General features: G+C 41.0%; 1 protein-coding gene across 1 annotated transcript in view; it reads right to left on the reverse strand.

The window, feature by feature from the left end:
* Positions 1-10,591: 10,591 nt before the first annotated feature.
* CDH11 (cadherin 11) overlaps positions 10,592-24,042 on the reverse strand; it is a 104,589-nt gene continuing 91,138 nt past the window's right edge. The window contains exons 12-13 of the mRNA XM_035118381.2: positions 13,064-13,315; positions 10,592-11,933 (exon numbers count right to left, since the gene is read on the reverse strand). Coding sequence (XP_034974272.1) covers positions 11,437-11,933; positions 13,064-13,315 — 749 coding nt within the window. The 3' untranslated portion in view covers positions 10,592-11,436. The remainder of the gene's footprint in view (positions 11,934-13,063; positions 13,316-24,042) is intronic.

Here is a 24,042-nt window from a genome sequence, read left to right on the forward strand (position 1 = left end):
GATGAATGGCTTCCCCCAGACCCTGAAATCTACATTACTACTTGGGCCTGACAGATGCTATCAGTGTAAGCTACATTTTTTTAAAAAAAAGCCTTGTGTCAGTCTTGGGTTGTTTGTAGCTCCAGTGTTCAGCCAATTATCAATGTTCTCTATCTCAAGCACAAAATAATCCCAAGACATAACTTTCAATTTAATTACATCCTCTTTCACATATTTCAATGACATTTTCCAGATCACCGGAATATCCGGGCTGTGCAAAAATATGAAAAGCCAATAGTTCCGTGTGCATGATTTATCGAAATCAAAAGCATATGTTTTTCATTGTGGGGTGCTCTCATTTTACATTGCAGGGCATGGTAGACATACTCTCACACACTCATAGGAATGTATTCTCTCCCCCTTGAGTTTTTGTTTTTAAAGCAGCTCCAGCCGTCATTTGTTCCATATGCACAAACCCCCCACTCATTTAAGAAGGGTTTCATGTCAGCAGAGAATCTCTGAGAATCAGGTTGCAGCTCACACCTAACCTAATGATCCACCTGGAAAAGAAATCCCAGATTGTCAAAGAAAAAGCTGCCAATCTAAGGAAGGAGAAACCAAGTGCTATGGTAGGGAGCTATTTGCAATTGTCGTATTAACAGAAGCAATGACCTTTACACACTCCAGAAGAATCCATATGGGCCCCAGAGCAAAACACCATTTCGTCAAGCAAAATATCTCAGTCGTATCTAACATGGGAGGAATATCTAATTCTGCAGTCAGCACTGGAACAAACCTGGCACAAAAATCCTGAGCTTTAGCCACCACTTCGTTACTAAAAGAGCCACCAAGATTTGTGGTATCCAAGCATTACTGTTTTCCAGGTTTCTTCCTTCTTTTTTTGAACAAAATGTTCGCTTAAAATGTTGGCCTATCAGTTTTTGAGGATGGAAAACAGATGGGCTGCAGTCAATTCCATCAAGAATCCAAATTAAATCCATTGGCTTGTTCTTAGTTTGAATTAATGAAAGTTGAATAATATGCACTGGCAGCCTGTGAAGCTTCTATGATTTCTGGCAGTGTAAGATCACAGTGCATTAAATCCACATATAGCCAACCTCATCCCTGGTGTAATTCTACTGACTTCAAAGAAGTAACCACAAGGATGAGTTTGGCCTGTTGAATTCCACCCACCCACTCACTTCCCTACTATTTTATTATAAGCTGAAAAGGCCCACCTGAGCCACGTAAATTGTGATATTGCACCTTGACAAGACTACATTTCAACAAGGTTTTGGACTGTTTCACACACGCATGCCCCTTGATTTTCTTTTCCTGCTAATGGTGACTTCCCGTTGAATGTGCCAAAACCGTAGACTTACACTTTTCACTGAGCACGGGTACAAGCTGTCACTACACACGTACTCAAGTGCACCTGTTGATTTGTACACAGATGATACCTTGTTGATCATTAAATGTGAATAACTGCACAAGTGTACAGCTCAAATATTTGTGTAAGCATTTATATAAAATGTACACCCATGGAATGTAATTTGTGAACACCCTTCTGCTTGCAATGATAGAAGAGTTCCGTCTGTTAGCTACCAGAGCCAATTCAAGGTCTCACCATTGGTATATAACGTCATTAACAACTTGGGACCTGTTTCCTTGAGGGGTCAGCTTTGCCTCTGTGTGCTTACTTGACTGCTTCAGTCTCTTGAATTTGCACTCTTGCAATTATCATATGTGGTTTGCTCTACACCTGTATAGAGTTGAGTGTGGCAGTGGCTGCACTATGGAATGCTGTTAATATTAGCCAAACGCCCTCAATGTTTAGACACTGGCTAAAAAAACACTTTTGTTTTGGCAAGCCTTTCCAGATGTATAAGAAGATGATGATGATGATAGATGATAGATAGATAGATAGATAGATAGATAGATAGATAGATAGATAGATAGATAGATAGAGATAGTACTCTGTGTGTGTATCCTTGAAAAATACTGATTTTATTTGTATACTGAGAATTCAAAACTGAAGCAGTATTTTTGCAAAGTCTGCAGCTCCTCACCCAGAGTCAGTTTTTATTTGTCTGAGGTTATCCCAGTGTAACAATCACGTTTTATAAATATTTATCTCTTCCGCCTCTCTTGGTCTTACAGATCCACAGTGTCATTTTATTAAAATAATTTATGCTGGGCACATTTTTCATTATCCACTCTATTTTATTCATACCCTTCCTTTGCTTTTAATGAAGGGGGGAACTTGAGTTGGCTTAAATGAGGTCTGCAGGCAATCCAGGCACAGACCCGATCCAGAGCTGGTTAGGTGCAACAAGATGGTTGCATCATGTACCTTCAGGAAATGAAAGAAATGGTGTGGCAGGTAAAAGTGGCATAGGAAGGGGACAGAGTGCTTGCAAAGCCGCCTTGGTAGTGGAGGTCCTGTGCTCCATGGGAAAGGGGGGGGGGGAGCTCCAGATTGACTGCAGTGGCCCTCAGGTGTGCACATATCCTTTGTCTACCTGGAGCTTCCCCAATTTGGGTACTGCTTTGCTCCATTCCAGTGAGCATAGCAGTACCACAGAGAGGTTGCAAGTGCCACACTACCTTATCCCTGCTGGTGTGGGGAGATATCAGAGGCTTTGGGGGAGGGATCTGACAAGGTGGCCAAGGGTATCATCCTCGCACCATTTTTATTTTCACTTAAAGCAGGCATCCCCAAACTGCGGCCCTCCAGATGTTTTGGCCTACAACTCCCATGATCCCTAGCTAAGAGGACCAGTGCTCGGGGATGATGGGAATTGTAGTCCAAAACATATGGAGGGTCGAAGTTTGGGGGTGCCTGACTTAATGCAAAGCTAAGCTGCCAGTACATGAAGGCAGCATCTTCTTGCCTAGAAATGTTGTCTACATCATCAGCTCTGCTCCTCCTTTTCAAGTAAACAGTGGCTGCAGCCAAGCTCTGCTTGGGGTGAATCATAGATCAGAGTTGGAAGGCAACCCTGAGGACCATCTAGGAATAAGCTATCATCGCCTTAGCTTGGTGTTATCATCGCCTTAGCTTTCTTTTAAGAAAAAACAACACAGAGAAATGGCATTGGGGTGGGGAGAGAGAGCGAGAGAGCCCTCAACTACCTTACTGAATCTAAGCAACTCACCCCCCATCCAAAAGTGAAATGACTTTCACCCTCTGCCAATGGCTTGACAATTTCTGGGAGGGGTTTGTTTTTTTTTTTGCCCCTCCACAGAAGTGCTGGATGTTATATAAGTCATATAACATATTCCACAGCTAGTTTAATCTCCATTCCCTAAATATGCTTTTCGTTTGTTCTTCATGGCCAGTTAGTCTCTGACACCTTTGGAAAGGGTGTTAGTGAAGATGCCAGCTTTGATTATGATTTTGGAGGAGAGTCCTTTTCAGTTCTCATAACGTAAGTATCAGACATCAGGTGGCTACAGCTTTGATATATTAGTGAACTGAAATTAATAAATATTAGGAAGTTAGCTGAAGAAGCAACCAGGCTAATGCCATTTCCAGCATCCCCATTTTAATTCAAAGGTGAAGCAAACCAGCCAAACAAAAAATAATCCATAAGAATACAAGAGCCCTGCTGGATCAGGCCAAGAGCCAATCTTGTACAACCTTCTGTTTTCACAGAGGGCAAACAAATGCCTATCAGACGACAACAAGCAGGACATGAGTGCAACAATGGTCTCCCTTACACAAAAGGATGTCAGCTAAGTCAACAACCCATGGAAAACGTCCCCGTCCCCCCCCAGAAATGGAGAAAGAAGGAATTTGGATCAACACTAGCCAGCTACAAAACTTACTCAGATAAGTCAAAACAAAAATATAAAATGATTTTTTAAAATGTAAGATGAGTATGAACTAAATATGCACATTCTTGATTGATTACTATGTGCCTACTACTTTCCTGATAATTGGGAATGGTGGTGCAGAGGCTAAGAAGTTGCATTTGATAGAGCAGGGGTTGGGTTGGGAATCTGATGTGGGTGTCAAATGCAGCCCTCTAGGTCAAGGAATGTGAGCTCTGGCTAGCACTAGTGGTGGTGGTGGCGGCAGCAATAGCAACAGATCACTATCATGCAACTGGGAAATAAGCTCCTAAATTACCCCAGACACAGTGTTGTCCATGGGCATTGTGGGAAATCGAAATGGTGGCTCCCAAACTCCTCCACTTGGGAGCCCAGGGCAAGCATCAGTGGTGGGCTGTGCCCAGATTGGGTGTGGTGTATTGATGCCACGTCTGAGCATTAGTTACTTAAATTGAATATCATTGGATCATCTGAGTGAGCAATCTAGTCTGGTGACTTGTATGTTAACAAGGGTATAAGAGTGTCCCAGATCTCTGACTGCAGTGGTAACTAATTGAATCAGGTTCAGCTTTTCTCTTTGGGCACCAGATTCACCTTCTATCAGTTGTAAAAAAAAAAAAAAGGAAAAGCCTGTTTTTCCCAGAACACTTTTAGGTGATCCTTCCGATAAGAGTTGACAGGCCGTCGTTCGGATGTAGTCAGCATGTATCTTAAGTGGTGAGAAAGAGCTCACAATAAATAATGTATTTGATGAATGTAGCTTCATTTTCTGCCCAGCTATGCGATATGACGTGACAAAAGAGCTAAGCACAGGAAAGCAGGATGTGGATGACACAGTGGAGATGTGTGCTAATGAAGCTCTTTTAAGCCCTAGTCAACTACAAAGAAACACATTTCGTTTTCCAACATAAGAAAGTGAACTAGTGATGTTACCGAAGTTGGCTTGGAATACAAATCTCCTGATGGTCTCCTCTGCTCCTAGGTGAGCATCATGATCCCACAGAATTACAATTGAGATTCTCATGCCCTTGTGTTTTCAGTGGGATTAGAAAATGGCTCCTAATCATGCCTGGAATTAGTCAAACTATTTTCCAGTTCTTTAGGAAACTAACTCAGCTAGCCAAACCTAAATCTGAATTAAGCATACCTCGGTATGGAATAATTTGTTAGTTTCCAATCCTAAATCCAGTTCCCCACATTTCTGCAGCAGTGCATATTAAGAATAAATCCTAATGCAAATTCATCATTTTAGTGTCCATTTTTCCTAATACATTTTTATGCTGTTTTGACTAATATACACAGTTTTGCAAGCCATTTCCCACAATATAATGCATTTTATGCACACTTTCCCCTAAAATATAGATTTCGCTACACATTGCATGAAAAACAGCATTGAAAAATTCAGAGAAGTGCAAGTTTTGAAGAAAAGTTGTGTTTTGATTCTATAAGTGTGAACTGGCTAGTTCCTCATTAAAATTCCAAACAAAACTGAGTTTCTCCCCCATCCCAGAGACCAACCCAGGGTGTTTCCCCATCACTAGAAACCACTATTTGCTGTTTGACATCTGTTCTTTTTCTTTACGAAAGTCGGTTGGAATTTTTCTCCCTCTCTCTATAATATTCAAGCTCAGTAGCCTTCTGGTCACATTATGTCGAGGAAGAAGTGGGCCTCCCTATGAGGGGGGGGGATTCTGGCAGCAAGGAGCCCACACTATGGGTAGAACATCTGTTTGGCATGCAGAAGACCCCAGATTAGATTCCCAGCATGTATAGGTAGGCCAGGGAATACTTCCTGTCTGAAATGCTGGAGAGCTGCTGCCTGTCATTGCAGACAATAATAGAATAAGTCCTGCTTACAATTAGAATTTCGGAGGAATGGAATAGAGAGTACAGTGGTACCTCGGCTTAAGTACACAATTGGTTCTGGAAGTCTGTACTTAACCTGAAGCGAACTTTCCCATTGAAAGTAATGGAAAGTGGGTTAATCCATTCCAGACGGGTCCGTGGAGTACTTAAACTGAAAGTACTCAAACTGAGGCATACTTAATCTGAGGTATGACTGTACAGTGAACCAGAGTCACAGTAATGGAATGGATCTGAGAAAATTTCATAGGGAAATGTGTTCATGGAACAAGCAACAACCCTCAAGTGTTAAATCAAAGCAGAAAATAACTATGTCTAATTTCCAATATTTAGAAAGGCACTTAGGGTGCAACCCTGGGGCTCCTGGAAGGGTGTCCCAGGGGGCAGAGGATATGACGGACCTCCCTTTCTGTGGGCAGAGAGGGAGGTCTGCAGTTGAAACCCTTCAGTAATTGGTGTTGGAAAGCTCAACTTCTGTGATTGTTCAGCTGGCAGTACTCCATGGATGATAAGGGCAAAATGTGGGGCAGATGGGGAAGGACTCAAAGCTCTCCAGACTCACTCTTGAAATGGAAGCAACTGCCCTAGCTCCAGTTATTTTAACTGCTATTGGATGATGATGAGGATGAAGATGATTTTTTAAAAAGAAGAGTGGTTCCCCCTACCCCACAGCACACACACACTTTTCTACCTGGGTGGTGTGAGCTTGGCAGGGCTTAGGAAGTGGTAGTTCCTCTGCCCATTTGCTCCCCCTGTCATAGCTGTCAAGTTTTCTTTTTTCTCGCGAGGAAGCCTATTCAGCATAAGGGAATTTCCCTTTAAAAAAAAAGGAGAACTTGACAGCTATGCCCCCTGTATTAAACGTGAGCATTTCTTACGCTGAGTACTGATCATCATTTTCTCTCTCTTCCATATCAGAGAATAGTGTAGGGGATGTTTCTAAGAGTACAAAAATTTGCCAGCAACATGCCATATATGCAGGTCAGTGTGATGCTACCATCCTGATGTGGGAGATTTAAAAAGCATTTTCTCTCATGAAATCAGCCTTTCTCTTTGAGAGGCTTGCGAAACCAAAGCCAAACTCATTGCAATGAAATGGATAACTTTCCCACGTATGTGTGAGCCTCTTATTTCCAGCAATGGCAAAAGCCTTATCAGCCCACAGAGCTTACCGTATTGCTATCTTGCTGCAGACGACTTCTGCTGGAACCACCATTTATTTTGGATTAATTTGCACTGATTTTCATTGTCTGTATTCTCAAGTAACAAAAGGGGCCTCTTTACAGTGCCCTGGCTAGTGAGTTGCTCCGGATCCATATCAGAGCTTCCTTCCTTTTCTGATAGTTCAGGTAGGAACTGCAACAAAATGTTACAGTGTGCAATGCTCTTGTTCAGGATTCCAGTCAGTCAGCCATACTGTTATCCAGCTCAGTCCATTCCATTTTGTTCCTCTCCCCACTGCCTGCCGCATTTCATTCCTCCCTCATTCCATGCCCAACAAGCGTATAGTCCCTATTGGGCTGCTTTTGTCCCCATCTACATATTTTTTGTACTTCATCAAGCCTGTAGGAGGGTTTCCACAAGACTGCTGATTAATGGTGGCTGGTGACCACTGAATGGAAGGCGTGGAAATCAGCAGTAGGTGGTACCAAAGCCAATGACAAGCAGAAAAATAATAATCCTAATTTTCATAGAATTGTAGAGTTGGAAGAGACCATGAGGGCCATCTAGTCCAGCTCCCTGCAATGAAGGAATATTTTGCTTGACATGAAGCTGGAACCCACAACCTTGAGATTCAGAGTCTCATGCTCTCCTAACAGAGCTTTCCCCCAGGTCTAGATGCTGGACTATTTCACTGTCCCCATCTTACTCCTCCTTGCTAATTCTGTAAGGGGAAAAGGAGACTAAGGAGGATGGCAGCCAATGACACCCACTGGACTGGTAAGAAGGCAGGCAGATGGGGACTGGCTGAGAAGAGACAGAAGTTGGCGGGGCAATGGCCTATTAAACCTAATGGACCAGTCTCTATGGCAATTGCTACCTCCCTCTCATGGATATTTCTGTTTTTGGTACATAAAGGTCCATACTTGTAGAAGCAGTGGTTGTCGACCTTTAGGACCCCTTGGCATATTTACAGAGGAAAGAAACCATTATGAGCTCCAAAAACAGACACACACACACACACCCAACCAACCAAGCATGCACCACAGCCAAATCTATTAACCACATCAGAATGCTTCTTTCAACCCTTATTTCAGTTGGGTAGCTGGTGGGAGGAGATCATGTAGGCATCAATAAGGGCCCATGGGTGCCACAGTAGCAATTCTTGGTGTATAGAACATTTAGCAAATCCTGCAAGCAACTCTTTCCCCTCTGAAAGATCAGGAATAGCTTGCATCCTGTGTGAAACAAAGGAGCAGAAGAAATGGAAGCCTTTTCACAGACCCAGTTTGCCAGAGAAGGAACCACATGAAGTAGGCAGACTTCATGTGGGTAAAGGAAGTCTTAGCCTTAAATTCAAACCGAAAGATGAAAAGAAACATGAATGATTCCAGCTGGTCACTGTTGAAATGACCATAGCTGCCAAGTTTTCCCTTTTCTCGCGAGGAAGCCTATTCAGCATAAGGGAAAATCCCTTTAAAAAAGGGATAACTTGGCAGCTATGGAAATGACAGTGTCTAGTCCACAGAACTCTGGAATGTACAATTAACAATATTATTGGTGAGTGTGTTCTAACATTTTAGCAAGTTTTTCAGGGATTTTGTAGGTTTAGGAACACAGGAATCTTCCGTATACTGAGTCAAATCACTGGTCTATCTAGCTCAGGGGTCAGCAAACTTTTTCAGCAGGGGGCCGGTCCACTGTCCCTCAGACCTTGTGGGGAGCTGGACTATTTTTGGGGGGGGGTGTGAACAAATTCCTATGCCCCACAAATAGCCCAGAGATGCATTGTAATAAAAGGACACATTCTACTAATGTAAAAACACCAGGCAGGTCCCACAAATAACCCAGAGATGCATTTTAAATAAAAGGACACATTCTACTCATGTAAAAACATAACATGCTGATTCCTGGACCGTCCGAGGGCCGGATTGAGAAGGCGATTGGGCCGCATCCGGCCCCCGGGCCTTAGTTTGGGGACCCTTGATCTAGCTCTTATTGTCTGTACTGACAGGCAGTAACTTTCTGGAGCTTCAGACATTAAAATTTCAGCTCTGACCAGAGATGCTGAGGGGTTGAACTTGGCACATATGGCATGCAAAACACTCAGTTACTGCCTTTCCCCATCACAAATGTGACTTTTGATTTTGAATTTTTTAAAAGGGGGTTCCTACAAACAGATTTGTTTTCTGACAGCTAAATTTAAAAAAGACAAAACTAGCTGGGAAAGTAAATTTATTTCCAACCTTATAAGTGAGAAAGAGAGAGAACCACAGACAAAAGAAAAACCCCAAATATTTAAAATTATGAAAAAACAATTGACAATACTTTCTCCCCTTAAAAATTAAACAGAAGCATATAGAAAAGGTGTTACATTTTTGCCTAACAATGCAGTAAAAAGTACATTATCAATTAGGGAAAATATGATGAAGATTATTGTCATTTTGAAGATAAAGGTGGAAATGACAACTTAACAGCAAGTTCACTTTTCCTCTGTATGTTAATATAAATTGCGAGCTTTCAAAGTTTTAATTCATATCACGGAAATGTGCAAATCTAGCAAAATAGTCTTTGGATTATAAAAGTAAGAAAACAATAACAATAATCAAAGAACTCTGAACTAAAGAGTGTGAAAGTATATAGAATGTGCATTCTGTTAATATGTAGTATTGAAATAGGACATGATATAGTAGTTACATTTTTTTCCTTACACTCAAGCCTACTAGCGGGGCATCTACCAATCTTAGACCTTTAATGGCAAAAGACAACTATATTGAAGTGATTAAATTTAAATCAACATCTTTAAGTTAATACAAAAAGTACCATAAGCAATGCAGCTCTCGCCATTATTGGCATTCTTCACTGCCAGTTGAAGACAGAAGCAGCATTTATCCCCCTGTCCAATCTCCTCTGGGACATTAAAATGGGATTTGCTGATGATATGGTTGTTTTCTATATTACATTTTCAGACCTCTGACCTTCCCCTACTAGCTATCTAAAATCTAGCTTGCTTACATTGGTTTCCAGATGTTAAAAGAATAGATGAACATAATCTGGTCTGTTGTCTGAACTAATCCAGAACTAATCTATAGCCCCTTTAAAAAATTGATTAAATCGATACATTGAAAATGTTAAATAAAAAAAAGCTACGTATTTATTTTTCATTGTTTTATATTCTAAACGTTGATGCAGCAATACCTGCCTGGCGAACAAAAATAAACAACTACTAAAATATCAAAGCACTAATTAATATATTTCTTAGGTAGAAGTTGGGTAGAAAATTGTTAGTGGGCATGCATCCCCAAATTGGGTCAGGCTGAGATTTAAGTCTCTTGCAGTCCGCAGAAGGCTAAAATGGATAGTCAGCTTCAAAAGCACTGAGTAAATTATAAGTACAGTGCATGCCTGCACATTTATAAAGTCATTTGTGAGACTGTCAAGAGGAAAGATAAATGCATACAACAGGGCAAAAATACTTTGGGAAACTGAACTGAATCCAGAGCTGACTCATTTTTACATTTAAGGTGCTACTGCATTCTTGGAGCAGCTGCCAGCTTGCCAGTATTTTGCTAAAAAACAACTTGTAATTGATTTTAAATAATCACTTAACAAAACAACTTGAACTACAAACGCATAATAAATAGGGCTATTAAAAGGCCAAATGGGTAGTGAGGGGGAGATATACATATGTAAGTGGGGCATTAGAAACAACACTTTCCCTTTAAATTTTTAATAAACAAAACAAGAAGTAAAAAAAGAATCATTTTTTTATTTCAAAGTCTGCTTCATATATTGAAGCGCATATTAAAGCAACAGTACAATGTTCATAAAATATAAGTGTGATGTAACATTTCTTACATGTCAGAATACTGATATTTGTATGTATACTAAAAATAAGAACTTTAAAATTGTACAAATAGATACATTTAAAAATGACATAGAAATAGGGCGCCTCTCACTGCAACAAGACAGAGTTTTATATCTGGCACGTATTAGATTAAGATGAAAGTATAAGCAAAAAGATTTACAAGAGTCAGCAGAAACAAGTCGGATGCTCAAGAGACATTATAATTGTACATTGTCCTGTACATACATCATATGTGTTTAAGCTGGCTGAATATTATATATTTCAAGTTTAAAAATGCACTACATACGGAGTGTCCATAGTTTAAGGCGAAATTACAGCTCAGAACTGTTATCCTTTCTAATTTGTGGAAGCTTCTTTGACATAAAAGACTTAGTTGTTCATCATACATACAAAGATTGCCCGATTGTAGGATGATTTTTTTTAAGAGTTTCCCTTCACTTAAATATTTTGTATTTCACAAGTGGTTATTTTTGTCCCCCTTCTAGTGAAGTTGATAACCAACTCCTATATTTGCCTTTTGCATGAAAAGGTTCTTCACAGTATTTACCACTTTTTATTAACATCCATTTTTTAATTAAATGACTCTCCTGAACCCCACCAAACCAAAAATGCTTTATACGAACCTTTTCTTGTTTTATTTTAAAAAAATACCTGCTTACATTTCCTCTGATTTCTTTTTTTCTCAGAACATTAGACACAGTTCTTAAGGCCAAATTTTAACTTTATTGTTAAGAATCGTCTTCAAAAGTGTCTTTGGAGCCATATAAGTCTGCTAGTTTCTTAAAACGAGGTCCCCAATTTTGTAAATAGTCATAGTCCAAATCGGAATCTGTCGTTGCTGACTCCAATGAGCTAAGTGAACCAGCCACTGAGCCTCTTCCTTCATAGCCATAGATTTGGATAGAGTCATAGGGAGGAGCTGTTGGGTCATTGTCTGCTTCTTGTATTCTTGTGTTGATAAAGTCATCAACATCAACACTGTTTGGAGCAGGCCGAAGCCCTGGCCGTGGCATGTACTGGTACTCCGGCTTTATGTCTTTGCGAGGAATAAATCCATTGATGCCGTCGGGGTTTTGCAAAGTAGCAATGTCAAAAGCTTCCGTGTCTTCTTCCCCGCCACCTTCATCATCATAAGTAATGATATTCTCTCGAACATCTTCTTCTTCAAAAACAATAAGAGGCTCTTTCTTCTGACGTTTAAGTGTTACAAATAACACTACAATCACTGATGGAGGAAATGAGATGGTTGTTATTATTTTTATTATTATTAAAAAGCAAGTGAAAGAAACAATCTTCCTGTGCACTGGGCAAATCTTGGAATAACAGGCAGAAATACTGGGTTGAATCCAAAGATTCCATTCCATTCACATAATGAGCTTCTGTTCTAAGAAAGTGAGTTCTGCTTATGGAAGGCCTTCTTTTGTCCTTCCATTCACAGAATTCTTCTATGCATGAAAAGCCTTTCAGTGAATAGAACAAAACCTTTGGATCTCATCCATTTTGAACAGAGATGTGCAGAGCCAATTGCAGGGTGAACTTGTATTTTAATAGGTTAATTTCCCATATGCCTGCTGGATGTTCGGAACACAATCTGAGTTCCTTTCTGGATTTGGAACACACCAGGCACTGACACCCTGATTGGATGCTTTTATAAGCCCTCTCTGTCAAGGGAAAGGTGAACTCCTGAGATTATACTGGGAGATCCTGAGACTCTAGACACTAAAGGCACATGGTGCCTACTTGGCACTACAAAACAATGGGGTTCACCAAGATGTGGCTGCTGTGCTGTGCTCAGTTTGGTGTATACTGAGTTCAACATATTTTTGTAGGATCACACATCTTATCATAGCTGCCAAGTATCCTGTTTTCGCTGGGAAAACCCCTTTTTTCCTACTGTTTCCCAGCGGTCTCCCGTTTAGGTTTTTATCCTGATATTCTCCCTTAAATCTGCTTCTGCCGGCAGCCATTTTTCTGGTGCCGCTTTGCCCTTCTATGGGCACCAGAAAATGGCGGCACCGGAAGTCGCTTCTACGCGTGTCCGGAAACGCATAGACGCAACTTCCGGTGGCGCTTTGCCCTTCTATGGGCACCAGAAAATGGCGGCGGCGGTGCTGGAAGTCGCTTTTACGCATTTCCGGTCATGCGGAGAAGCGACTTCCGGTGCTGGCGCCGCCATTTTCTGGTGCCCATAGAAGGGCAAAGCGCCACCGGAAGTTGCGTCTATGCAACTTCTGGTGTCGTGGGCTGCCGATCCCGGATTTTTCCGTCCAGGACTTGGCAGGTATGCATCTTATTTCGATGGAGAAGGAAGGAGGAGGAGAAGGAAGAGGAAAATAAATGTTAAAATTTCCTTACCTAACAAAATGACAATACAGGCAAGGATGGCAATTAAAGCTCCAGTGCTAAGTCCGGCACTGAGGATGTAGGCTTCTGGGTTGCAAGAGATTAATATTCCATTTCCATCACAACCACATACCCGGATTGTGAGTATGCTGGTACTGCTCTGTGGCGGGCTTCCACCATCACTTATCACGATGGGCAGAGAATACGAATCCTTCATCTGCCGGTTGAAGCTTGTGCGTTTCGCATAAACACTTGCTGTATTATCTGTTTTAAATAAGATAACGATTATTATTATAAGGCATCTTCCAGCACCACCCCTTTGTAAAAAGAATTTGCATTTGTCCTTTTGTCCAAAATAAACACAGAACTTCGGTCCTAATGGCATGACAACATTTTAACATTATGTCTTCTGCATATTGCCGTGCTCTCTTCATTTCAGTTATTTGAGAATAAAATGCAGTGGTGGAAAGAACAGAAAGCGGGCGAAGAAAAGAAAACACACAACTTTGCTCATAATAATATAGACACACCCATTTATGACTATTGATTACTGCACAGAGCAAGTAAAATGTGAGACACGCATCCCTAAATGGCAGCGGTATAAAAGAGACACAAGCCAAGAACATGGATAGGTAAATCTGTCAATTTTGGTTCCTTTCAGTTTCTATTTAATTCTAATCTTGAATTCCAGTCTCCACATTTCCACATCAATTTGTGAATTCATCTTACTTTGCACATGTTGAAATGCATTTTTTCTCTAATGCACACATTTTTGTAAAGCAATTTTCCATAGTACAAGGCATTTATGTTTGTTATATTCACAAATATGTGCATTTTTGTACATATTACTTGACATGATAACTGTAGTGAAAAAAGAGAGAAGCAGGAATCTTGAAGGGTGGTTCTGTTTTGGTTTTCACATTGTTTGAGACTGCAAATTAGTTACATTTGCTTCTGAATCAACTTTCCGCCCCATCCCTAGTCAAAAAGCACATGTTAGGAAGTTTCCAATGTTAGGAAACTTCAGTCAGTCATTTTCAGGCAGAAAATGCATGTCCCTCCTTGTCCTTTAATACACAGTTAAGGTGGGGAGTACTATAATACTTGGAGGCTCATCCCTGCCCTACACATGTTCACACTCTGAAAAGGTTGGATTTGCAAAGATGTGGAGCAAGTCCCATCTGTCTACAGTTGCATGCAAGTAGGCTATGTACAACCCTAAAAAAATGCACATAGATCAGAGAAGAGGTATATTTATTTTACTCATTTATATGCTGGTTTTAAAAACAAAACTTTACTCAGGGCATCTTCCAATCAGCAGAATGAAAATCCCTTAAATCAGTATATTTCGAAACAAACAAAAACAAAACAAACAAAAAACATAAATAGCAACCCTAAATAAGCAGAATGAAACAATTTCTAATCCTGATGGGGGATAAAATAATGTTACAATTTAAATGGACAATAATACCAGTTTAAAAATTCAGCTCCTAATTTGACCAAAGGCAGATTTGGGGAGTGGGGGTGGGGGAATCTTTAACTTGTGTTCCATAGATATGGGGTCACCACTGAAAAAGCCCTGTGAGCAGGGCATCAGTGGCTGATCTTAAACCCTAAACAGAGTCAGGCAATCTTTCAAGGAACCAGATCACAAACTCTTCCAGTTCTACAGGTTAAAATCATTACTTTAAACTGCACAAGGACACATCCTTCTCATTTGATCACCTTTTCACCATGTGAGCATATATCATAGCTGCCAAGTTCTCCCTTTTTTTAAGGGAAATTCCATTATGCTGAATAGGCTTCCTCGCGAGAAAAGGGAAAACTTGGCAGCTATGGCATATATACAGTACTGTGAACTTTTTTTTAAAAAAAACCACAATATTTGATGGTGGCCACTACATGGCTTTGTAAGAGATTTACAAATGAAGGGCATAATGGCTAGATCCTATCCCCAGGATCAGAGGCAGTATGTCTCCATATACCAGCCATGGGAGATCAATTGTAGGAGGGGCTTTGTCCTACTTGTGGGCTTCCCAGAGGGAAGCAACACTTTACTTTACCTTACTTTACTTTACTTTACTTTACTTTACTTTACTTTACTTTTGGTATGATCCAGCAGGGCCTATACCTGCTGAAGCTTTAAAGTTCATCTTTAAAGGCAGACTCACAAAAAGTACATTTCAGTAGACTATTCGGTATGTGATCCCCCTCCCATGTCCATTGGCTCACACCACATTTGTATATATAGTTTGCATGTCATTTACCCTATTTCAAAACATACATTTACCTTATTTCAAAACATACATTACTACTGGTAGGTACTCTCTACCACAGACATCCCCAAACTTCGGCCCTCCAGATGTTTTGGACTACAATTTCCCATCTTCCCTGACCACTGGTCCTGCTAGCTAGGGATCATGGGAGTTGTAGGCCAAAACATCTGGAGGGCCGCAGTTTGGGGATGTCTGCTCTACCACATCAGAATATTTATCATCTACCCTCTAGTATTCTCTACCTTTATTGGAAGGGTCTTTTCCATCACATACCTGATTTCTTTAACTGGAGATGCTAGGGATTTAATAGGGGCTTTCTGTGGAATAGAATCACCACCTCTTCCTAGTACAATCTTTATTTTTGCTGAGAAACAGAACAGGTGTGGGGAATCTTTGGCCCTCCAAATGTTGCTGAACTACAACACCCATCATCCCAGTCATTTGTCATGTTTGCTAGGGCTGATGGGAGTTCTAGATCAGCAACTTTTGGAGGTCCAAAAGTTCTCCACCCCTGATCTGGAGAATCTAAGGGTATTATTTTAAGGGTGCCTCATTGGTTGAGAGCTCACCCCCCCCCCATTTCAACATCATTATTTGTTGAAACATCCCTTATTTAGAGAAGCCATCCCGGTTTCTGATTTGATCCCGGAATGTCCCACTTTTCCTTAGTATGACTCTATTTTCATTGGAGAAATGTTGGAGGGTATGGAGTTATCTGATCCCCAAGCCTTCTTAAGGCAATCCTGTATAGGGAAGGGTTTATTTAATGTTTTATTATGCTTTTATATATGTTGGATGCCACCCAGAGAGGCTGGGGCAACCCAGTAAGATGTGTGGGGTATAAATAGTAAAATTATCATTATGCAATGGGATGTCCCTATTTTCATTGGAGGGTATGCATCAAAGCACTTAAATTTAAATAATCATTTCATGCATATCCCACTGAATAAATGGAACCCTTCAGACTGCATGGCAGTCTGCAGAACTTTACGCTGAATTTAAGCTATGGTGTTGTCCTTTAAGTAATAGTAGTCAAAATAAAAATGACTCATGTGTTATGGCTAAATGGAGCTAAATACTTACCTAAATTTAGCTGTCAAAATAAATATTTTCCCTCTTTATATTTTCAGTGTATTGCCTTTGGCAGACATCATAGTATTCAAGCACTTGAAAGAAATGGCATTTATTCAGACATAATGTCACTGGGCATAATTCCAATAAAGCCAGTCCTGGAACTAAATTTGGCTCAACAAAGAAGCTAATTTGTAATGCTATCATTTCCTCAGACTTTATTTACTGTTTAAAAGAGGTGGGTCCAAGCCAAATATTACTGTAATTTTCCCCCCACCCTGGACATGTGATTGCAATCAGATGTGGTAAGTTTATTAGTACCAGGATAAATATCTGTGGATTCCTTCTTTAAAAGAGGGCTGCTAACAGTGTGATTTCCTCCCCCCCCCTTTTTCAAAGGCCATGAAATCCTTCTATGCGTACACAGGGGGGAAATAGCAATTCTAAATTTCATGGCTGTGTACTGCAAAAGGCATGTGATCTGCACAAACAGAGGTGTTAGATCAAGCATAAGTAACCTGCAGCCCTCTAGCTGTTGTAGGGCTCCAACTCCAGTCAGCAAGCACATGTATTACTCCAAGATCTATAATAATCTTAATTCTTGCATCCTCCAGAATCATGAAGTTGCCACTACTTTTATTATCCACTCTGAATGTACTGTAGGAGAAGAGCAGGAGGCAAAAATCCATTCCAAACGACTTCAAACTCCATTAATGTTGTTTTCCTTTCAAAAGCACCAGCAGGTGGCTGCTATCTCCTGATCTGATTCTTCTTCATAGATTGGTTGCAGTTCTTTTATATGTTTATGGTATTTCCAGAAAGTCTCACTTCCTCCTCTTTGATGCTCCTCTAGACACCTTGGGAAAAAGTCTATAGGTTTGTTTATTCATTGAAATGCTCTTTCTTTTTTTCCATTTTAAGCAAGTCAAAGAAAGTTTGGTATAGATTATTGAATTTTACCGCCTGCTGTACAGCAGGCCAAATATCATTGACTGTACTCCAACAACAACAACAACAAAATGCATCAAAAAGAAAGCTCTCCTGAGGTCAGTAAGATAAGAGTGTGGTGGCTTGGAGGTCCACAGCTTGGGGCTGGCAGCTTTAGCACATTCACAAATATCATTCCGTGTTGCAGAAGTGGTCATTGTTGTTCACGTATGTCAGGATTCTCACAGTGGTTATATGGACATCTGGATTGTCTGTTAATACTTCTGAAATGTCTGGTTGTAGGCTAGGCATGATGCAGTAGTGGCTTCATAACAGCAAAGCCATATTCATCTTCAGAAAGCATTCCCATAGTGTAGCTGAACTCCATGCTAAAGTCATTCAATTAACATGGTGCAATTCATACTTATTCATTCTTTTCTTTTTGTTTGCTCTTCTCTTCTTTTCTAGTTTTTGTGTGAATAATCGCCTTCATGGCAGTTAATGGAAGAAGGTAGGACTAGATCTAGAGACCTTATAAGAGCCAAAATTTGGGATGAACTTCTTGATGGTAAGACCAATAAAGCAATGACCTAGACAGGTGATTAGCTTTTCTTTGACGGGAGTCTTCAAGTAGAGGCTGAATTGGGGATCCAATGCATTAGTGTTGCTCCAGCTCTGGGTTTCCAGCATTGCAACTACCGTGTTTTCCCCTTTTTAAGACACCGTCTTATTACTTTTTTTTCTCAAAAAACCACAGGGTGGCTTATTTTTGGTGGGATGTCTTACTGGTACCAGTATTTTTATTACGAGTCTGAGGGAAGGGAGGTGTGTGCGTCCCTGGTGCAGCCCTCTCTCCCCGGCCCTGGGATGTTCGCGAAGGGCTGCTCTCTCTCTCCTCCAAGGTGGGGACTCACTTAATAGCAATCTGCTACACTGGAGCTTCTTAAATCTAAACCAGTATAATGGAATCTATCTGTGTGATACAGTCCTAGCAGTAGCCTATACCTAAAGCAAGTAAGGATCTCTACCAGCCAGCTGCCCAAGACTGCAAGACTGTCTGAAGTTCCAACAACATAGCACTTTGCAGTGCTATCACTGATAGCAAAGAAGCTACCTGCTGAGAACAAAGAAGCCAGCTAAGCAGCAATTAAGATTGCTGACTTGGTAAATGGTAGCAATTGAGAAGCAATTGAGCCAGCGAGGTGAGGAAGCACGTGTTGTTAGGACCGGCAGTTTAACTTTTGTGTAAAGCAGCGTTTAGCAGCTCCTTTTAGCAGCTCGCAAACAGCGAAGGAAAAAGTCCTTAATAAATAAATAAAAGTCCCCAAGGCAAGGACTGCGATCCAGACTACTTACAAATCCTTAAAGGGGCAGCTCCACAGACAACCAAGCAGCATAAGGTAGAAAGAAAACTGCAGCAGGATTTTTAAAAGGCTGCTTTATGCCCGGTAAAAGCAATGAGACAACAGGGCTTCCGGATTCAGCGCCAGCGTCGATCGGCGGGGTTTCGTCTCGTCTCCGAGACGGCCCGTCTCTGCTAGGAGTGGGGAGGGCAGCGAGAGCAACGCTGCGCCCCTTAGAACCTCGGGAAGGGCGTCCCGAGGGCAATTTGCTCGGCATAGACCCAATCCGGACTCCCCAACTCTTCGGTTAGCTCTAATAAGAGCTCCGGAGCGAGGAGGGTAGAAGTCGCGGGGGCCATTTTGAGCGGCAACGTTATTCTAGCAGGGAGAAGCTTCAAGCCGAAGGCGGAGAGCGCTGGATTCTTCCGAAAATAAAACGATTGGAAAAGACTGTAAGTAACCTCACGATTTGGATTATAAAACAATTTGGTCTGGGAGAGAGGGGAGAAAAGAGGAAGCCACCCCCCCCCACGGCAACAAAGAGACAGTAAATAGAAACCCGAAGCCATAAACAGAAGATTTGTAATTCAAAAGGATCCCTCAAAGGCATCAAAGAGAATATCCCCTTTGATGCAGGGTGAAAAGGGGAGAGAGACTGTGGTTTATGACTGCCCTGCAGCAATGAGGTAAAGCCTAAGAAAAACCTTTCTTTCCCTCGGGAGCCGGCAGCCTAGGCAATTCAGTGAGTTGATCAGGATTTATAAGTCAATTTTTACTTCACTTTGTATTTCTGGACTTTGTGGAATTTCTTTTTTGGCTTAAGTGCTTGTGAAATGTGAGTTCGAACTTTATTGTTAACAAGACTTGAAGAATGCAGCCAGCTTGTTAAAATGGAGTCGAGAAAATAAACTGTGATCATATTCCACCCCACGTGATAAGTTTTGACCTTGGCAGGACTGAAATATGTCAACAAAAAAGTGTTCCCCTGAGTTCCAGCGGTCTGTTTTGACCTTAATGTGGGAAACAAGAATAGAGTTATGTCAAGAGGAGACACGACGACAGGAGTTACAGCAGAAATTTCAGGAGGTGATGGCGGAATATGATTTTCTAGGAGATGAAGCTTTTGACACTGAAAAAGAGCAATGTGAGAATGACAATGATGGGGAAGGAAAAGATGAAGATGAGGACTGTGATGATTCAACACAAAATGAAACACACCATGAAAAAAATGATGACTCTACTCTACAAAAAGTTGGATGGAGTGCCCTGTCTTTGAGGGGGGCACGATTGGTATTATTGGAACTCCAGAACGCCCACAGGGAAGAAGGAAAAAATATGCAGAGAAGAGAAGAAATTCAGGGGTCCTGTATGGTGACCTGGATGGCAAGAGACTGTAAACAGGGGGTGGGGTGAAGGGAAAGTGATGTTGTGATTATAAGGATGGATTAACAGGTTTATAACTGGTCTGCTGATTTTGGAATTTGCTGGATTGGGGGGGGTGGAGCCGGTAATCGGGGATGTAAGGTTAAATTGAGAATAGTTATAGTTTTAAAAGTGAATGGATTTTGGAAAATGTGAAAATATGGAGGCTTATAGAGGGAGAAAAAAAAATTAGGCACGGGAAGAGAAAATGGGAGTTTGAATTTTCAGTGATTTGAATATTAGATGAAAATGTTAACAATTGATTTATAAGTTGTATAAGATACAAAGGTGTATTTTTATAAAGTAAGAAACTGTTGCAGATGATAAAAAAGGGATGAAAACCGGGGAAGGGGGGGAGGGGAAGCCCATAAAATATGGTTTTTCAACTATGAATGCAAGAAAAATTTTTCTGTTTTGTATTGTTTTTTTCTTTTTCTTTTTTTTCTTCGCCCTTTCTTTTTCCCCTTTTTTTCCTATTTCTATTTTTCTCTTTTTTTGGTATAACAATAGATGGTTGGATGGATGTCCTCCTGCGTACTGCCCTGGTTTGCTGGAGCTCCCTGGTGGCAGGGGGGGGCTTTGGGGTCAGGGGAGGGGGAGGAGGACAGAAATCCAAGCATAAAATGGACCATTTCTGACTGTTCACAAACATGGGATACTTCTGTGGCAGGGGAGGACCCATGTGGGTGGGTAGGAAGGAGGTGGAAAAGGGGTTTAAGTATGTACCGTTTTTTTGTTTTTTTGTATTTTGTAAAATTAATAAAAAGTATGTTTAAAAAAAAAAAGCAATGAGACAACAATCAGACACGGGAGATTCCCGTTAAGAGGAAATCAACGTGCATTGAATGGAAGGGAATTTAGGGAAAGGTGGGGGGAAGCGAGAGGTGGGCTGTGTGTGTGTGTGTGTGTGTGTGTGTGTGTGAGAGAGAGAGAGAGAGAGAGAGAGAGAGAGAGAGAGAGACGCGGGGGGGGGGGAGAGAGACAGACGCGCGCACGGAGGTCTCTCCCTAAAAGGGAAAACAGCCTTTGCATTCTTCAATCGCCCCTCTTTTCTTCCTCGTGCCTTCATCTCCTCCCCACCCCACTTTTCTCCCCTTCACCAAGTAGAGCTTACACAGCTTGGCTAAAAAAATTATTTTTGGATCTTTTTATTTAAAAAAATGCTCTCAGAAACGGGGAAGAGAAATCACAAGGCTTCGGCAGCCAGCAGCTACGGCTGTTCGGTGCATTTTTACAAGCTTTTAAAGGAAATACGTGTCTGTGGAGCGACAGCAAAATGGGGAGAGATTTTTAAGGGGGGAGTTGGCTGGCAGGAGGGGGGTTATTGCTAGTGGGTGAAGGGTCTATCAGTATGTCTTATTTTCGGGGTATGGCTTGTATCGCGCAATTGCTTAGAAATCCTGCTATGGCTTATATAATGACTACGTCTTAAAAAAGGGGAAACACGGTAGAAGCCAACAAGGACTCCTCCAATTCTATGCTTCTATGAATTTTGCCACTAAACAAATTAGGCTACATTAATAAAAGTCAAAAACCACAGACAATTCATTATGGTACAGTTCTCTAACCATCCTTAAAAGCCTTCCAAGGGAATTCACATGCTCGGTCTGTGTATGAAACAGCATCATATAATACTCTTTGTTTTTTTTATATTTAAAAAATCAATAATGCTTGGAAATCATTTAATAACTGTTTGTATAATAGATTGTGGGTTTGTGTCTGGATAGAGTATTCACTGTTCCAGGAGAACCTTAACAAGATTTGTTTGTTTGTTTTTTGTTTGTTTGTTTGTTTGTAACAGAACAGCAACTCTACATAGCTGCTAGGACTTGCTACCCAGGCAAGACTAATGTTCCAATGGTTTATACCAGATACTTTTAGGTCAAGGAATACCTGATCTCTGATCTCTCTCTCTCTCTCTCTCTCTCTCTCTCTCTCTCTCACACACACACACACAGGGAGAGAGAGGGAGAGAGAGGGAGAGAGAGAGGGAAAAAGAGAAAGAGACTGTTTAGCTCATAAGAGCATGCTGGATCAAGTCAACCATCAAAGGCCCATCTAATCCAGGATCCTGTTCTCTTGGTGTCCATTCAGTTGTCCACGAGAATCCAACAAGCAGAATCCAAGTGCAACAGTTCTTTCCACTTCTGCAACTCCCACAAACCAGTGTTCAGAGGCACTCTTACAGTGCAGGCAGAATATAGCCACCATGGATTTTGTCGTACTTTCCTATTGATAAGCACACACACACACCCAGTTTGGAATTATGTACCGGTATGTCCACTCCTGAAGGGTTTGAGGGCTGTACACATTAGATCCCCGAAAAGCTGCAAGACACTTCTGCTGCATGGCACAGACCCATGCAAGATGACATTATTATTATTATTGCTCCTTCTTACAGCATTCCTGGACATACATTTAAGACACGAGGCTAAAAGCACATGTTTTTTTCCTCATGTAAGCATGTTGACCATTAAAGACTAAAGGAGCACTGCTACTGCAGTAGAATTTCTGCTACCCATTATCAGTGAGGCCAGTGTCATTTACACAAGAACCAGTTAAGGAAGAACCTAAGAATGCAATAAGGGATTTGCATGTAGTAGAAGAGGAAGAGGAAGAGGAAGAGGAAGAGGAAGAGGAAGAGGAAGAAGAAGAAGAAGAAGAAGAAGAACAACAACAACAACAACAACAACAACAACAACAACAACAACAACAACAACATTGAGTGTGTACAAGGATTGTGTCTGGATGAGAGATGGTGAGGAAAGGGGATGGCAGAAGGTGGCTGGGAAGAGGATGAAAAAGCCAAGGTGATGCATGTTTTGCCTGTACAGTCTGTGCCCTAATGGAAAGTCCTTGCAGACTCTGCCCTGTAGTACATTATTAAATAAAGTCTGACCGATTGGGAATTGGATACGAGTCTGCATCCTTGAACCCCAAAGGGAAAATTTTCGCCACGGTAGAAGGGAGTTAATTTTTGTATGAAGAATCCATTTCAACTGACTTTTAATGCTTTGCCTCTGATCTTCCTGCAATACTGGTACATTCTGTCCCAAACTGCCATGGGAATTAAAAATGATACCAGATGTATAGAGAGAGTGTGAAGTAAGAAGATGGTTGTCTATTAATATGATACAATGTGAGTAAACACCCTGAATGAAAGCAGTGTCGTGCTTTATCACAGCATGGAATTACCAATTATCCCATGCTTTCTGTAGAACCAAGCTGGGCTTGAGAAAGCCAGTTACGCCACTGACTATTAACAGGATGTAAAATGTGACTTTTTTATTATTTCAATATGTAATTACTTTTGGGAGACGAGTAGAAACTCTATTAAATGATCATTATAGGATGGTATTCACTTTAAAAGTTCTGGCAGGGGCCTAAACATAGGAGTTTTCATTAACTGGTTTTGCAGTTAATAAAGCCATTTTTCTTTTAAAGTAGTGAATTCCTTAAGAGTGTGGAGGCATGATACAAAGATTACTCTGATTTACAAATGGCGGGAGGGGAGAAGGAGAAATTTTAAGTTATTTGACTTGCAAATCGCAAGACATTCTGTCGCAGGAGAAAAAAAAGGTTACTCGCTAGAAGCCTTTAGAATTCCTCCTATTCACTTTGACTCTCTAGTTTAACCTTTTAAAAATATACGCACATACAAAGAATTGAATTAACTACACTGTGGGTTCCCCCTCCTGCACACACACACTCATGAAAATGACATGAATATATTAAAGAATTTATCATTTAGCTGGAGAAATGGTAAAGTAAATGAAAAGCTCATACCGCCCTCCTATCCAGATAAATTCAATTGACTTAAATTGTTGAGGAGTTTTTTTTTAAAAAAAAAAAACACCAAACTGCCAGAGTGCTGCCTGCTAAAGCTAGTCAGTTGAACAGATTATCAAGTATCTGGGTTAGGAATGTTATTCAATTCACTGCTTGTTTTCAT

This window comes from Zootoca vivipara, chromosome 6, assembly GCF_963506605.1.
Source record: "Zootoca vivipara chromosome 6, rZooViv1.1, whole genome shotgun sequence".
NCBI classification, from domain to species: Eukaryota; Metazoa; Chordata; class Lepidosauria; order Squamata; family Lacertidae; genus Zootoca; species Zootoca vivipara.